Source organism: Aspergillus undulatus, assembly GCF_047715775.1.
Source record: "Aspergillus undulatus strain CBS 261.88 unplaced genomic scaffold BDV17scaffold_5, whole genome shotgun sequence".
Taxonomy (NCBI): domain Eukaryota; kingdom Fungi; phylum Ascomycota; class Eurotiomycetes; order Eurotiales; family Aspergillaceae; genus Aspergillus; species Aspergillus undulatus.
In genome coordinates, this window is record NW_027396609.1 from 56,604 (window position 1) to 72,578 (window position 15,975).

General features: G+C 51.4%; 4 protein-coding genes across 4 annotated transcripts; 2 read left to right on the forward strand and 2 right to left on the reverse strand.

Moving 5' to 3' along the window:
• Positions 1 to 3: 3 nt before the first annotated feature.
• On the reverse strand, positions 4 to 3,018 carry BDV17DRAFT_168319 (anaphase promoting complex subunit 2). The gene is made up of 2 exons (XM_073754772.1): positions 2,444 to 3,018; positions 4 to 2,391 (listed from the first exon to the last, which is right to left on the reverse strand). The coding sequence occupies exons 1-2, from the start codon at positions 2,858 to 2,860 to the stop codon at positions 85 to 87; spliced, it is 2,724 nt and encodes a 907-aa protein (XP_073619435.1). The 5' UTR covers positions 2,861 to 3,018; the 3' UTR covers positions 4 to 84.
• Positions 3,019 to 3,113: 95 nt separating this feature from the next.
• BDV17DRAFT_253200 (V-type ATPase assembly factor PKR1) lies at positions 3,114 to 4,300 on the reverse strand. Its single transcript, XM_073756623.1, has 2 exons — positions 4,004 to 4,300; positions 3,114 to 3,934 (listed from the first exon to the last, which is right to left on the reverse strand). Exon 2 carries the CDS (start codon positions 3,849 to 3,851, stop codon positions 3,321 to 3,323), a length of 531 nt encoding a protein of 176 aa, XP_073619436.1. The 5' UTR covers positions 3,852 to 3,934; positions 4,004 to 4,300; the 3' UTR covers positions 3,114 to 3,320.
• A 515-nt stretch (positions 4,301 to 4,815) lies between these two features.
• Positions 4,816 to 6,595, forward strand: BDV17DRAFT_168391 (uncharacterized protein). Its single transcript, XM_073754774.1, has 2 exons — positions 4,816 to 4,968; positions 5,018 to 6,595. The coding sequence occupies exon 2, from the start codon at positions 5,266 to 5,268 to the stop codon at positions 6,169 to 6,171; it is 906 nt and encodes a 301-aa protein (XP_073619437.1). The 5' UTR covers positions 4,816 to 4,968; positions 5,018 to 5,265; the 3' UTR covers positions 6,172 to 6,595.
• A 949-nt stretch (positions 6,596 to 7,544) lies between these two features.
• Positions 7,545 to 9,945, forward strand: BDV17DRAFT_168357 (putative NF-X1 finger and helicase domain protein). The gene has a single exon (XM_073754773.1). It carries the CDS (start codon positions 7,797 to 7,799, stop codon positions 9,756 to 9,758), a length of 1,962 nt encoding a protein of 653 aa, XP_073619438.1. The 5' UTR covers positions 7,545 to 7,796; the 3' UTR covers positions 9,759 to 9,945.
• Positions 9,946 to 15,975: the final 6,030 nt, after the last annotated feature.

The window sequence follows — 15,975 nt, forward strand, 5'->3', positions numbered from 1 at the left end:
TCCCGAGTCGTGATTCATGAATAGGCAAGCCATAGAGTGCTCTCCACCTTATTAGAAAGAACAATGAAGACCCAGAAAGTAAAGCTACCTCACAATCTTATAATTCCCCCCACTCACAATCTCCACCTTCCCCTTACTAACCATCCCCGCCAAAAACTCACGCAGCTCCTCATTACTAAACGGGAACCCACCCGGCACCGCAATCTTCAGCATCATGACGATCCGCTGAAGCGGCATAGCGCCCTGGTTCGTCAGCATGCCGACGATAAACTGCCAGTAGAGATTCATCTTCTCCATGGCGGCTGCTTCGGCGGATTCCTTTGCTGCTGCTGCGGCCGCGGCTGCGGCGTTGGCTGCTGCGTCTGCGTCGACGGATTTGGATGTTGTCGGGGATGTGGTGGTTTCGTCGTCGGCGAGGGTGGGATTGGCACTGCCTTTGGTGGTGATTGTGTTGGTTGGGAGGGTCTCTAGGACGCGGAATGTATCCCGCTGCACCTCGGTCAGGATGCGGCGGCTCACCCAGAACAGACACGCGCTGCGCACGAGCACGGCGGACATCTCGAGGGTGTTGGCGAGGTCGGTGGTTGCTTTGATGATGGGTTCGTGGGAGTCAGTAGGGGTGGGGTTGTTGAATGCGTAGATGACCGTTGCCTGCCAGGTGGTTACCTCTTCGACGAAGACGCGGTCTTCCAGGTCTAGTTCGACGGTGACTTGGCCGAGCCCGTTGAGCCAGGTGAGTTTGCGCGACTGTTTGAGCAATTCGAAGCCTTCGGAGTATTGCTTCTGGAGGTCGGTGATTTCGTCAGGGACCTTGAATTGCTGGCCTTGAATCTCGGGCCAGAAGAAGTGTGAGAGGATTTTGGCGTGGAGGTTCGGGGTTTCTTTGTCTTGGGCGGTGGCTATCATGCCTTGGTCGTTCCGAACCACTGTATCGACTCGTCTTGAGTCGAAGATATCGCGCAGCATGACCTCGCATGCCTGCAGCGCGTTGTCGCCGAATCGGAGCTTCAGCAACTCCAGAACGGACATTTCCTGCTCAAACTCCGCGCGTTTCTGAAGGAGTCGCTCTGCTAGCATGTTTTGCATCTCGCGGACGAACGTCTCCTTTGACTCGAAGAGACTGATGAGACTGCCGATGACATCGGAGCTCTTGGACTTGCGATAGTCTGGTGCTGCATCTATTGGGTCTGGCATCCAATTCATGTCGTCCCAATCCAGCTCCCCAGTGTCGTTTCTCAGAGAGTTTTGATGTGCTTTGCTTAGCTCGGCTGATAGTTCAACCAGGGTTTCGCTGCTGGACGAGGTACTGCGGCCGTCGGCGTCAGCTGGGTCAGCTAATAAACCGCCAACAATTGCCTTGACCGTGTCATCGCGGTCTCGAAGATACCGACGGATTGGACGCGCAATCCGATCTAGAAGGACACCTTTAGGGTCGAGAAGGTTGAACGACCGTATAATCGATATGTACACCTGCAATATTTCCACAGTTGAAGCACCTGGATGCAACAGTCGCCGATTAAGCGCCGCGACGAATGAGTGTGTTAGATGGTGTCGTGCTGCGGGATGCGTGGTAAAATGCCGTAGATCTTCAATCGCTCCACTACTCGCAGGCCATTCAACAATCACGTCAAACAGCTCTCCTACCCGGAGTGCACCGAGTCGAGCAATGCCGACCTCCTGCCACTTTTCCACGTCACTGAACTTGACGTCCATCTGCCCAGTATTTTTGACACCAGAGTCTGGTACGTTTATGATTGCTAGAACTTGGACGGCCAACCGCCCAAACACATCCGTTATCCACTGCCGCAAATGGAGCGAGACAAGTGACGGGCCTTCCCAGTGACCAGTATAGGCAGCCCGAATAAACTCCGTCAGCATTGTATTCATAACACAAGCAAAGATCTCTTGAGCCTTTTCGCCGCCCAATCCAACAAGTTGCAGGTCGTGGAGTAGCGCTAGCAGGTGATCCCGGGCTGTCGTAACTCGAACATCCTCGGACTCTGTCATCATTTGGGATCGGACTTCAGCGGACGGCGCGTCCCGCCATTCTGTATACGACATCAAGCACTGTTTATCCACCTCCATTTCATCCACGCTGCCACTTTCGCTGGCGTTCGCCTCGTTCAAGCTACTGATGCCCAGGATGATAAGCACATGTTTCGTCAAGCTCCGGGTGAGCAAATCCGAAATCAGTGGCCATGGCATGGCATGGCCGACCATTAATTTGAACGAGCATTGAAACTTCATAAACACTCTTTCTTGTCCCGCACTGCCCAGATGTGGAAGCAGATATTCCACTAGGGGAGTAAAGTAGATCTTGCGCATCAGCAGAAGACATTTCACAATGAAACCATCGAGTAACTCATTTCGATCGTAGATTGAGGATACAATCTGCAATGTTCAGCATCCCTGGCTTGGCAATATGAGCAAGGAACAGACTCACCCCGGACAGTCCTTCTTTGAAATTCTGCAAAAAATGCCGCCGAATCTCATTCCCATACCAGTCGAAGATATCCCCGGGCGTATTTTCAGGGTCTTTCGTCGAGCGCTTGACCAAATATCCCAGTGCTTCCTTCGTCTCCTTCAACGGCTTCTTCTGCCTCCATGTTTTTAGAAAGTCCCCCTCACTCTCCTCGATGTGTCCCACTAAATCGCCAAGTTCCCTGTCCCGAATCAGAAGAAATTCGGTCGCCGCGGTCCACGCCCGAGTCCATTTCTCGAATTCCGGTAGCGATCCTTCTTGTTGTGAAGGCCTGGTCGTCGGTGCGAAACTGGATTTGAGGTCGCTTTGAGATGCGGGGGCGAAGACGGACCCGAAGATATGGCTACGACCCGCGCAGATTGATGAGTCCGGGGTCATAATTTCGAGGTCGTTAGCCGGACGGCATCATCAGAGGCTTTTGTCGGGAATGGTTGAAGTCGATTCCTTGATGTTGTCGACGATAACAAACTCGCGATCCACTTGCATGAGCGCGTCTCATGAGTAAGCTGCTTATCGATAAGATAATAGCTGCGTTGGCCTGAGGCCGGGTTTGCCTTATCCCCGCAAAGGCCGTTTCAACTTTACATCATTTGACAACTACTATGAGAGCTTAAGATATGCGGTGGCCAAATTGAGCATGTAGATGGTCATCGATTTAGAATAAGACACAACCTGTCATGACATCTATGGGTATCTCTTCGATGTAGAATGCCCTCGAAATATGCACCAGAAAACGGCTCGTTCTGGGGCCACTGCGAGTTAAACAGTCTTGTCGCAGCGTAGAACAAAATACATCAATCACTATATGTGATGCTCCAGCCCAATGGGGGCTTGGTCATTAATTCTCAGCGCTGTCATCCACCTTTTCCCACTCGCTATCAGTGCTGGTGTACCCTGAGCTTTCACCGCTCACGCTGAGGCGCTTCCGAACCTCACTCGAGCTTCCTGGAACCTGGAGGGTCGTAGATGCAGTGGCGGATCGTGGTTCTGTACTAGAAGCCGACGCCAACTTGCGTTCCGCTAAGCCTTCCGTCTCCGTATCACTATCAGCCCCTGGCGTTGTCCCTCGAGCCTTCGTATCACTCTGTGTCGCCTCGGGCACCTTTTCTGACTGTGCTTCCTGCCCAGCCACTTGGGCTTGGGCTTGGGCTTGGGCTTGTTTCAGCTCCTGCGCGAACCAGTTGATCGAGTACCAGAGCGCGCCCGACAGAATCGAAAGAGCAACGAAATGGATGCTGTATGTAGCCAGGAGGAGGATGAAGAGTACGGTCTGTAATGCGGCAAAGCTGACGTTGGTTGCGAGTAAAAGGGTCGGGGTAGGGCCCGCGGTAAAAATGCTCGCCCAGAGATCCTCCATAAAAGATGCCATGGCGAGCTCAGTATGTCTAAGATCGTGAAAGGCGCGAGAGGTGATCCCTGGATGTTGTGCGGAGAAGGAAGACGCTGCTGAGACTGTTTGCATCGAGTTAGTTAGAGAATCGACGGTCCATAAGCCTCCTTGAGGAGTAACACATTACTCACTGTAAGTCTATAACAGCACGGATTTCACATAGAAGCTCTTCTGCGCGTTCGAGGGGAAGCAGAGTGGAAGGTGGAGCAGTCGCAAATCAAGATAAGAAGCGGAAGTTTACCGCCGATGCAGGTTGTTCGCCTGAGAAATAAGGTACCGGCGGGGAGGCGGGGAAGATTGAGTAAACAGCCAAGATGACCACCGCAAAGCAGGGTCTTCTGTAATAATATAGAAAAACCAGGAGTGAAAGCTGAAAGATGAGAAACTCACCAGGAAGAGTCACAACACCCGACGAGGGGCAGGTGGGCGGTTATGTAAGGGTGTTTGGCTGTCAGGGACGCTAAGGTTGGGTATTCCAGCTCCTAAGGCGCCGATCAGGTCCAGTGATCTCCGCATCCATTCATCTGACGTTCCAACCTAACTGCCTTCCTCTTTCCTACTAAACTGCGAGCTTGTTTAAGTCAAGTAGCCCAGAATATACAGTATCACCGAGTCGAGTGGACAGAATGACATCAGGGATAGTCATGACTCCTCACAATGACTGCAAGAGCAAAGTCTTTGGCCTAAATATGTTTTTGTGTTCTACCTCCATATTTGACTATACTTGATAATTCCTGACTATCAATGCTGAAGTGACTCCATTGACCTAAATGAAGCAGTCCACTGGCATAGGAGATCTCGCGTCTTACATAGATGAACTATGGCTGAGGGAAGACAAATTCTGACCGGCCAAAGGTAGTCGGCTGCTTTTGCTGCACCTATCTTTCCAATTATCATCATCATCATCATCATTCTTTAGCTCCAGTATCACTTGCTCTCTCGCAGCTTATCTTCACTCGTCTACAGCCTGTTCGGGTTGAAGGGCCAAAGCTTCGCTCCTTCCAAATGAAGCGTCGCTTTACACCTCGACACCTCTGAGGTTACCTTCCTTGACTAACCGATCAGTACGGACTATTGCTACTATAGCTTATACGAGGTACCTAGATTCGCCTCTGCAAATATTCCTTTTCTAACGCATTACCGAGCTTGCAAGCAGTTCACGAAGACCGGCTCCTGCCACCACGGAGACTGCAAGTCGCTCGATTCGAGAATCAGTACAGCAATCATACGGACGCAAAGCTCAGAGAGTGTCAGCGATGTCCGAACGTGGAATCGTGCTGTTCGTGTAAGATGCACCTTCTACATCGCCTCTGAATTTCTCGAAGTCTTCTTTGTCAATGCGCGATTGTTGATAGAACGTGAGGCGGAGACTATGTAGGAGGTCATTCGTTACATGTCTGAAGAGTGTGGTTTGTGCTACATCCAGCAGCTGGCCGAGAGGGACTTTAAACCACTCCCGTCTTCTGCGAGAAGTGATCTTTTCCGGGCTCAGATGGTCCCGTTCTTGGAAATTACTTCACATCCAAAAGTACTCTCTTCTTTGGTAGCCGAACATCCGCTGGGTCTCACATACAGCTTCATCTATGGATTGAGCGGGACCAGAGCCATCAATCTCATTTCGTCCATTTGCGTTGTTCTCGAGGGACTCTCTGAGAAGGATGATGTCCGTTTTCAGTGGCTGGAAGCCTCACTGGCTGTCCTTTCCAGACTACTATTTGTCAATTCATCAGCATTCCTCCAGGCAGGGATTGAAGAGCAGTCAAATAGATTGCAAAGAATCCTGTCCTCAATGGACAGAGAGCATACGGCGAAGGAACTCTATCAATCTCGCCGGTACTTGGCCCAAATTGTCTCCCGCATCGAGGCCGGCGCCAAAATCTCTGGACCCGAGACGGTTCAGAAAAATCAGATTATCAAGTTTACGCCTCTGCAAAATCTGCCCGGCGGGCGACATGGTAATGATTTTGAGGATTTCTCCCTCGTACAGATAATGCTGACGCTGGATGAGATTCTCACTACCCAGGCAGAATATCTTCCCCAACGTAATCCCTCCCGTTGGCACGTCCGTGGCCTTGAGGGTCTGCTAGACTGGAACTTTCGCTTGCTTAGGGAAGACTCCATCGGGTTATTACGAGACACTATTTATCAATTGATTAGTGAGCCGTCTGGGAAAGCGTCGTGGACACATGTATATCGGGGAGCATGGGTTCGTCAAATCTCAGCTCGACTGAACTTCTGGATTTGTTTGCCAGGTTGGATTCCTTCAGCCTCCGCGACTTGTTCGCATGTCGCCGCCTGAAAGGAAAGCATGGTGGTTGGCATCAAAACGTTTGCAATCCGGCACCCTAGTCTGCCTTACCACTAGTGGTAATCATGCGGTCTGATGCACGGTTGTACATGGCCCAGACGACAGATCTGACAGTAAAAAGAGAAACACTCACAAAAGTCGATACACAAAAAGAGATACTGCATCAGAAGATGCCGAAGAGGTTTATATTACGCTCACCACGGTGGTTCCTATTGAGCCCGCCGTCCGTTCTATCTTGGATAACTACGGTGCCTCAAATATATCATTCACAGTATCTGAATTTCCAGGGGTGCTACTTCCCAGCTTCGAGCCAACGATCCGGGCTCTCCAAAGCATCAAGAAGAGCGGTCATCTGCCATTTGAGTCCCTTCTCATTCCGCCCGCCACCAATGAGCCGATCATTGTTCCGCCACCTCAATACGCCTTGAGAGACGGGTTTTGATTTCATCTCCGGTGTCTGATGACCAAGAATACTGACTTTTTTTGTTTATCCGGACAAGCCCTTTGATGCTGAGAGGTTGTATATGCATTCGACCCTCGACGAGGCTTAGGCAAAATCACTTGCCAGTAGCTTGCAGCGCTGCATTGGGCTTATACAGGGTCCCCCGGGAACAGGGAAAAGCTACACTGGGGTTGCACTGATCAAAGTGCTTCTCGCCAACAAACGCGAGGATGCTGCAAAAATCGGTCCAATACTCTGTATTTCTCATACAAACCATGCGCTGGACCAGCTTTTAGAATCCCTTCTCGCTTGGGGGGTGACTAAAAGTACTATACGCATTGGTTCCCAATCCAAGTCAGAGCAGCTCAAGGGTTGTAACCTACGCGACATCGCAAAGATGATGGCAAAGACCAAGGAAGAAAAGATCATACAAAAGCGTCTTCGTTCAGAGTTGATGACATGTGAGGAATCGTCCAATAGACTTTCTTCGTCCAAGCAAACGCCCGCGGCAAAGCTACCTCAGTATCTACGACAGCATCAACCAGCCCATTTTGAACAGCCTTTTTTGCAAAGACGCATCCAAGGACGGTCAAACCCAGTTGAAGAATCCCGGAGGAGTCATCAGGTCATGGCTGACCTCTGGTTCAACGCTTCCCAGCGACGCTGTTAGGTCTTTCGAGGACTTGACCCTAGTCAATGCTTACAGTATGACGAGGTCCGAGAGACTGAGGGTGCCCCAGCGCTGGGTAAATGATCTTGCTGAGGATAGCCGCTGTCAGGCTATTCAGCTCATTTCAGCACATGGCAGCGCTAAACACAATTGGGCCTTCGCTGTCTAGCGGAGGCTGATGTGATCGGTACCACAACCTCAGGATTAGCGAGCAACCTGAAAATGCTTCAAATGCTGCAGACAAAGGTCATTATATGCGAGGAGGCCGGTGAAGTCTTGGAAGCGCGTCTTCTAACCGCCCTACTTCCCTCAGTAGAACATGTCATCCTCATCGGAGACCACCAATAGCTTCGTCCTCAGGTTCAAAACTATGAACTATCCAGGGAGAATCGTAACGGCGGGGATCGATATTCTCTTGATATATCATTGTTCGAGAGGCTAGTGAGTCCAAGGAGCGCCTTTCGTTATGGGCTTCCATACTCTACGCTCGAAACACAACGTCGAATGCACTCATCGATCGCGAGGCTTGTTCGCGAGACCCTCTACCCCGGCTTGAGAGATGCACCTGATGTCGTCGATTATCCCAGTGTTACAGGGATGAAGAATCGGCTATTTTGGATGGACCACCGTTATCACGAGGAAGGAACTGGAGACGACGTTGTGACAACATCCCACTGGAACAACCACGAGATCGGAATGACTGTTGCGCTGGCCAATCACCTTCTCAGCCAGGGAGATTACAGAAATGGCGATATTGCCGTTCTAACGCCATACCTGGACCAGCTGCATCGCCTTCGACAGAGGCTCAGCCAATTGACTACCATATGCATTGCCGAACGTGACCAAGAAGATCTTGAAAAGACCGGCTTGGACCTAGAAGATGACTCAAAGCCAGCTATGAAGTCCAGTTTGCTCGACGCTCTTCGAGTGGCAACAATTGACAACTTTCAAAGCGAGGAGGCAAAAATCGTAGTGATATCTCTTGTCCGCAGCAATCATCAAAATCGTTGCGGATTCCTGAGCACGTCAAACCGGATCAATGTTCTCCTATCACGAAGTCAACATGGTATGTATATTATTGGAAACTCAAGAGACATCCGCACACGTCCCAATGAGGGCTCGCGTTACGGCCATCAATGCCCCTCTGTCTGCTGCGAGCAGTGCCCACCTGCAAAATTCTGCCAGATATGCGCCCAAGATGGCATTAAGAGTGATATCGTTGACTTTATCCGGGGTCGACTCTACAAGGATATTGATCTCACTTCAAACCCCTGCATTTTCCCTCGATGCGGTCACTTTCTGACCAGGGAAAGCATGGACGCCCAAATGGACCTTCGAAAGTACTACGTGCTCAGCGAAAAAGAGAATCCTATCGCGATCAAGGACTTACAAGAGCCGTTCCGCATGGAAGATATCAAAAACTGCGCTCTGTGCCGCGGGTCCCTGGGGGATATTTCACGGTACGGAAGACTAGTCCGGCAAGGCCTTCTCGACGAATCCACCAAGAAGCTCATTCTGTGTATGAACCGAGAATATATACCCCTTGCAGAGGAGATGGCACGCAATATCCAGCGCTTACATGACTTTGAATACAAACAAAGAGTTCCGCTACCGGCAGTTATACGACTCGGCGGTCATCATCGCTCAGACCTAATTCAGACCATGAAAGGCGCAATTTGGAATCTAGCTGCCGGCCGCTGGGATGATACCCTTAAACTTCGGCAGCGAATCGATGTCTATGCTCACCAAGCCTCTCCGGATGAGCAGCCCTTTATTCGAGTTCTAGCCATGGTCGAAAGTACCCATCGAAGACAGGGTCAATCCGCAGACAAATTTGAACCTGATAGCAACGCACTCCAAGTGAAAGGAACACTTCTCGCCACGGCTTTGAGCTTTCGCCTCGACAAAGCCCTCCTCACCGATTTCCGCTCACGCGCAAAACTCACAATCGACCTTTCAGAGGCCCACAAAGAGTGCGAGACCTTCATCGACACTGCACGAGAGTCTAACAGACCACCTCTCGAAGCAGAAGGACACTTATTCATCGCACAGCTCTACGCCCTCGAACGATGCCACTGTATTAACCCAAACACCGGCAACCAACAGCTCAAGGCCGGTCTCCAATCACTCAAAGCCGCGCGCAACATCGTCAATGCCTACCCATCGCAGACCTGCGGCCTAGAAAGCAAGATCGACGCAACGGAGAATATGTTCTTCTCGACCTTCTATTCTCTCATCACGAATGCGGAGCGCTTTGAGGTCGTTAGGGCTATGGCTGCCGAGTTCGTGGGAACAGGGCACTGGTATTATTGTGCCAATGGGCATCCGTTTACAATCGGGGAGTGCGGCGGTACGATGCAGGAGTCCATGTGTCCTGAGTGCGGTGTGCCTATCGGTGGGAGCCAGCACCGGCTTCTAGAGGGTGTTTCAAGGGCTGAGGATCTTGAAGGGGGTGTGGAGTGGTAAGGTGAGGTGACGTGAAGTGAGGAGGGAGAATCCTTCATGGAGGCTTGTTTTCTCATTGCCGCCTTATTTCCTGGGGCGTTGTCGTTTGCTTTAATGTTTCCAAGTGGGCATGGTGGTCTTCTCCCGTCTCTGCCACCACGGATGTTTCGACGTCCTCGAGATTTTTGACAACCTGACTCGAATACTGCCACGGAGCAGGGAGGTTGGACATATCATGATGCATTCAAATTGCACATATCTTGCTAGATTTCATTTTTCTTAATTTGCTTAAGCGCGGAACAGAAACGCCCACGGGTGTACATACACAGAGTTACCATGAACATCTCAACTCAACTCATTCATCACCTTTTTGATAAGTAACCCGAAAGTGAGCTCAACCCAACCTAGAATATAAGAACCTGCAAAATCCTAGCACTGGGGCAGAAAGGTAGGGAAGAAACGGGAACCTTGGAAAGCTAGCCAGACCATACCCCTGTGGTTCTATCCGGCAACCCTTGGCCAGGTCGCTCCTTCCCCCTGGGCCTCCCGCACCTTCCTCAGTAGAGGCGCATAGCAGCAGAAGGCAAGCACGATACAATACCACCGACGATCGTAGCTTCCAAATCAGTCCATCGCGCCTTCCCCCAGTAGCACAAGGCACCATTCAGATTTGTAAGGCAGGCGCGAGGCACTGCAGTCGGTAGCACCTTCCTTCTCAGCTCATCGCTCCTTCCTCAGCAGCATGTATCGTATGCCCAACATTATGGTAGGCATTGTGAATTCGGTTGCTCCTTCCGGTGTCGATGGCTTGACGCCCCGGCGATTATGCATGGGTCAGGCCTGCGCCACGATATAGACTAATGTGGAATGGAAGCACGAGGACCAGGGAACAAGGCAGCCTTGGGGCCGTAAGGGGCTGATCGCTGTGACATAGAGCATGATCCGCAGTGTTGCATCGTCTACCTGCTACTCGGTAGATTAAGCTTGGTCCGGTGACTGTGGAGCAGTAGGGCTTGCGGGGACTTGGCTGCGATCAATATGCAACGGGCACGTACAGAGTAGCCTATTCCGCAGCTGACGATGTCTTCACCGAAACGGCTTCGGCGACGTACAAATCGGCGCGAGTAGTAGTGGAACTTCTGGAAGAGACTCGTGGAGTTTGTTCTCTAGGCAGCTAACTTCAACGACCGTTCCGTCATTTAGCTAGGAACCAGCCCCAACTTCATTCCACCTTTTAACTGAAGCAGTAAGAAGTCTCCGTCAAGTGGGATCCACAGTGGAAGTCTTTTCCTTAGTTCGAGGATCAACTAGGATCAAACCAGCATATCGACTAATCATCGGACGACAGCAGACTACCGGGCAAGCTTTCTCCAGTTAGGGCTGAATTCCGCCCCAGGAGCCACGACACGGGTGCCAACCCATCATCCCGGAGCAAGTCCGTTGATACCTTGAGTTCTGGACACGTCTCATGAAGGGGCTCCATTGCCCTTACAGAATGAGTATTATTGCGAGGCGTTGTGTTGGTACGTACGTATGTTGCCAGGGCACATGACCCACCAAACCATCGACCATGACTCAAGGTACGTAGCAGTGTTCCTTTTGGGAACACACTCCAATTCGACGGCCGACCTCGCCCTTTGTCTTGTTGTGGACCGACTGCGCGAAAAGACATTGGGGTTGTACGACACAGGCCCTGACCCCTGTCCCATGTCGGCGCACTGGAGCCGCGGGTTTCGACGTCTCACTAGATACTTTCACACCGACTGGCGGCAAAGTCAGAGAGGTGTAGGTTGGACGAAACTTAGGTCTCGTATACGGAGACACTGGGAGTTCTCGGTTTCCATGTACCGACCCTTTGGTGTCTTGAGAGCGACTGGCTCTTCTCTATCGAGGCAGTATATTCTGTAAGCTCAAGGTCATGTCTTCGCCACGCGAGCGACTAAGCAGCTCGTCGCCTGAGCTTTGACAACGTCCAGACTATCAAGAGCCCACGTCCGAGATTTACCCGTAGCCGAACGGCCGAAATAGCCAGCGTTTCTCGACCGGGATGGCTGACGTACGCACATTCGATGTTGAGTTGTACCACGTCAAGTGCGCTGTCGGGCCTCGATTCGTCGGGGAAGGGACAGTAAACCGCCGGAACAAGGCCTCGGCCTCAAAACCCTGAATAGCTGATTCTACACCGCCGCTGGGGAACACAATACCCACGGGCCGGACCGCTCAAAGAGACATCCTTTCGTATGTTTTTGCAAGCTGAAGAGCTGTGGTCTATGGACTGTGCAGTTCATGAGGTGTGGATGGTGCATATTCCCGAGGAGGCTTGTGCCCCTATCATTGGCATCCACAGTTAGCAAGTACCGGCAGATGCCAGTAGACTCCAGAAAGTAGTGTGACATGGGGAGTTCAGGTCCCACGAACCCTTACTCCGTAAAGCCGATCGGCAAAGCCCCGTACCTACGGAAGGATCAAAAAAGAGGTTGAGCCAAGCACCGCGCACGCTGGTGGCTGCTCGCTGCTCGCTTCAGCAACCGAGCGAGTATTTGTGATGGTCTAGATCCGAGGTTGGACAGGAAAAGCAAACAGCAGTTTCACATGAGCACGTTTTTTCTCATCGCCTTTCGCAAGCCACGTGTTCACATTTCAAATCGGGCCATTAAGATGACAGGTTGCTCCGGAAGCTGGTCCCCTGAAACATGCTGGTTCGGGGGCCAAGTTCGACCAACTCGCACAGCCGCGTACGAGGAATTGTCAGCCTCAAAAGACGTGGGGAAACACAGACCAAATTCACAGGCGCAAGGGTAGCTCAATCCAATCACTGATCGCTCAAGTGATGGCGTGATGGCTGCCTCGTGGGTACAAAGCTACTCTGAGACTAGGGCCGGCGACTGGGCGACTCGTCAGGAGGATGATACGAGAGCACCAATTCCAGAACGTCCGATATTGAAGTGGAGGGCACACATGGTCCAATTAAAGCCAGCGCTAGATGGCTCGAGTCCAAGCCAGGCACCGTTCCGATAGTCGACGACTGACCCACGCCTCGATGAAGAAGTTCGCGCGGTTCCCGGGTCCTGACATTCAAGACAGTGCCAACCGGATCTGGAATAATATTTTTCTAGCGCTCTGGCATCGAAGGCCAGGGGCCCACGCAGAGCTTCGGCCAAGGAACTGCCGTTAGTGTGGGTGGGTTCTAGCTGTCGGCTGTGGGCCATCTGGCGTTGGAAGCTTGGGACTTGGACAATCGTGCCGCTGCTAGCGTGGAAGTAACGATGGAGCCGGATGACCAAGCCCCGAAACGCCAGCGACCCGCTCAGTCGTGATAGGGAACGTATCATGAGCGGACCAGTCCGCCACGGCGCCACCAACCCTATGGAGATACGTACATAATGGCCGCTGTGATTTGCCCATATTCTCACGGTAGGGACTTGCTTGCATGACTCGATATTCACCAGTCATTCCAGGCACGGGTACGGTGTAAGCCAGCCGCACATTCAACGATAGCAGAACCAATGTAGGGGGAAATGATGAGCCGTTGTTCGTCAAGCCATACTACTGAACATCGAAGAGCCTTGCATATCTGTCGAGTTCAGATCACGGATCCGAAACGACCAAGACGCGTCTAGGGCAAACAAAGGAGTTCTTGGTATTTAAATGCCTGGATCATCCTTCTAATCTACCATTATTGGTGCTGATGTGCAAGAATTTCGCATTGTGATTTCGTGGAGTATGCCGCACGAGACGAAAACTGAAGAAAACCTAAGAGAAAAATCATGGTTTGAGGACTTACTGTTCAGTTTCCATAACTTGTTATATTTTTTTTTCAACGACTCATGGGCCACTTCGTGACTGCGTCCGTGTTTGTTGGAGTTGGAGTTGGAGTAGGCCTTCGCTTCGTACAGAGTACCGATCGTGACTGTTTTTCCCGCAGGGCGGCACTAGAACCCCCAGGAGTCTCTGTTGCTGTACGTTTATCAATCTCCTAGACCGAGGCTCAGAAAGCTTGCTTCAGCGTCTTTGGGGCCACAAGATATTGACTGAAGACAACACCACGCGCATCAGGCCTATTCTGTAGGAGTGTTGAGAGATACTCCTAGATGTCAACTTCAAAACAGTATGGTTGCTAGTGAGCGCCGCTGATTGAACATGGCATTCACATTCAAAAGTCTGCGGTACTCACAGTAGTATCTCAGGTCTGAAGCGGAACGAAAGGCTCAACAGACGCTGTCGCCTGTACGTCACGAGGTCCCATTTCAGTAAGGCTGTCGTCAAACCCCGAGTTCAGCCGGTGATTTCAATAGACAGAATGTATCACAAGACATCACGATTGAGTTTTGCGATTTGGAGACCTGCCGATAGCTCTTCCCAAAAGACAACGAAGATGCTGCTTACGTGCCCTTTAGTTACCCACTCGGGCTCCAGAAGGTCAAGCAACAGGCGCAGCAGGATCGATTAAAGTGCTACAGCACGTGGACCCCAAGCAGATCGTTGAATCCTGACCCGCGTGGCCACGGACATGACGAATCAGGATTAATTAACTCAGACGAAGTTGGTGGGACTGAGATTGAAAACAAAGGCCACTTGATATCTACCCTGGTCACTGGTGGCTGGATTTGGTCTCTTGAGCCGCTCAAGGTCCTCCTATATTATATATGGTGGCTTCATTGGCATTTGACAGGTGTGGCTTGACGCGATGTCGGGGTCATTCAATGTCTTGCCCTGTTAGAATCCAGAACTCGGAATCCCTGGGTCAATCAAAATGAACGAAAAGCGAGCCCATAATCGCAATCACGCTTCGGAAACGCTTCGCCGAGAAACGGCCCCAATCTCTAGTTCCCTGGCTTATGGCGATGGGGCCGGGGCGGAAGCGGCTTCTCCTGTTGTGGAGATGGAAATGAGGCCATGGGGAACAAGACACTAATCGGGACGAGACAAAAACGCCGATAAGCTCGACTAGCGGAAGTCGGAACATGTAACAAGTAGTTGTCTACTTGTCACCTGTCAGCACTTGGTATTTGGGGTACTGATACACGGGGAGGGTAGCCAATTTAATTTACTTCCGTTCAGGCGGCCTTGATAATTGGTTGACTTCTTCAAAGCGTCTTGTCAGCCAGCGAGTTCGTATCGTGTTGAGGTCTGAGGACGGAGCGGCCTGTGGCGGTTGGGAATGCCCACGATTGTTGTGAAATTCTCGATCCTGCTCTGTAGGTAGTTGATCCTTGCCCCAGCGGTCACGAACCACGAGCCACTATTCGGGGAATTCATCACCTCTTTGGAGTCATTCCGCGCTGGGGAAAGGGGTGCAGCGTATGGGAGAAAAAACTCGTCTGACAATCTCCGCCTCGGCTCTTGCATCACAAGTCTCCGACCAATGTTTCGTTGTTGGCGTTAGTGCTGCGGCGCTGGCCATGTGATATCGTAATTCGTGCACGAAAAATCTGAAATGACTTACGGAGTAGATACTCATGCTGAATCATTCATCATACTGATCACGACACATTTTAAGATGGTAGTTACACATCCTGGTGCTGAAGGTGTCAAGTGTTGTGCGGAGCCCATCGATGAGGCCCGCGCATTTGACTCCCGGAAACAATCCAGAAAGCCGTTGGTTCTTTCTCCCTGTCTTGCTTCGTCAAGAGCAAAAAGAGAAATGATAACCAAAGCAGTTGTCGGGTCAGCGTTAAACTAGTCCAGGTGGCTGGCTGGCACTAAGTTTGGGGGCCAAACACCAGAGTCAAAAGTTCTGATGCAGCTAGGGGAAATCTAAGCCAGCCTCGCGAGGTGACAGGAGCCACGGCCGGTTCCAAATAATCCCAACAGTGTTGCTGTCAGATTCCAGCCGCTGATTAGCGGAAGCAGGGCGTCGAGGCCACGGGTGTTGGCGCCTTACAGCTCTCCCCGCCAGCATCCCAGACGCTTCCCGGCATTTGAGAGGACAGTCCAACCAACCGATTCCTTGATCCGAGGGCTGGACTTGTTTTTCAGTCCGTTGCTTATCGCCATGTGGTGGCCCAGATCGAGCACTGCATTTCCGTAGCACGGCGATCTTGTACGACTTATTGGTTTTGTGTAATCAGGCAAGTACTTTATAGTCAAGAGGCTACGTCCTAGACGTCATGGTCAGTCGATTTGCCAAGTTTGCAAAGGCCAGTCGAGACCAGAGAAAGGAGAGAGAATCCAGACAAACCAGAAGACGAGAAAAGGAGAAAAAGAACCGGGAGGAAAAAGCAAAAATCGAAGAGAA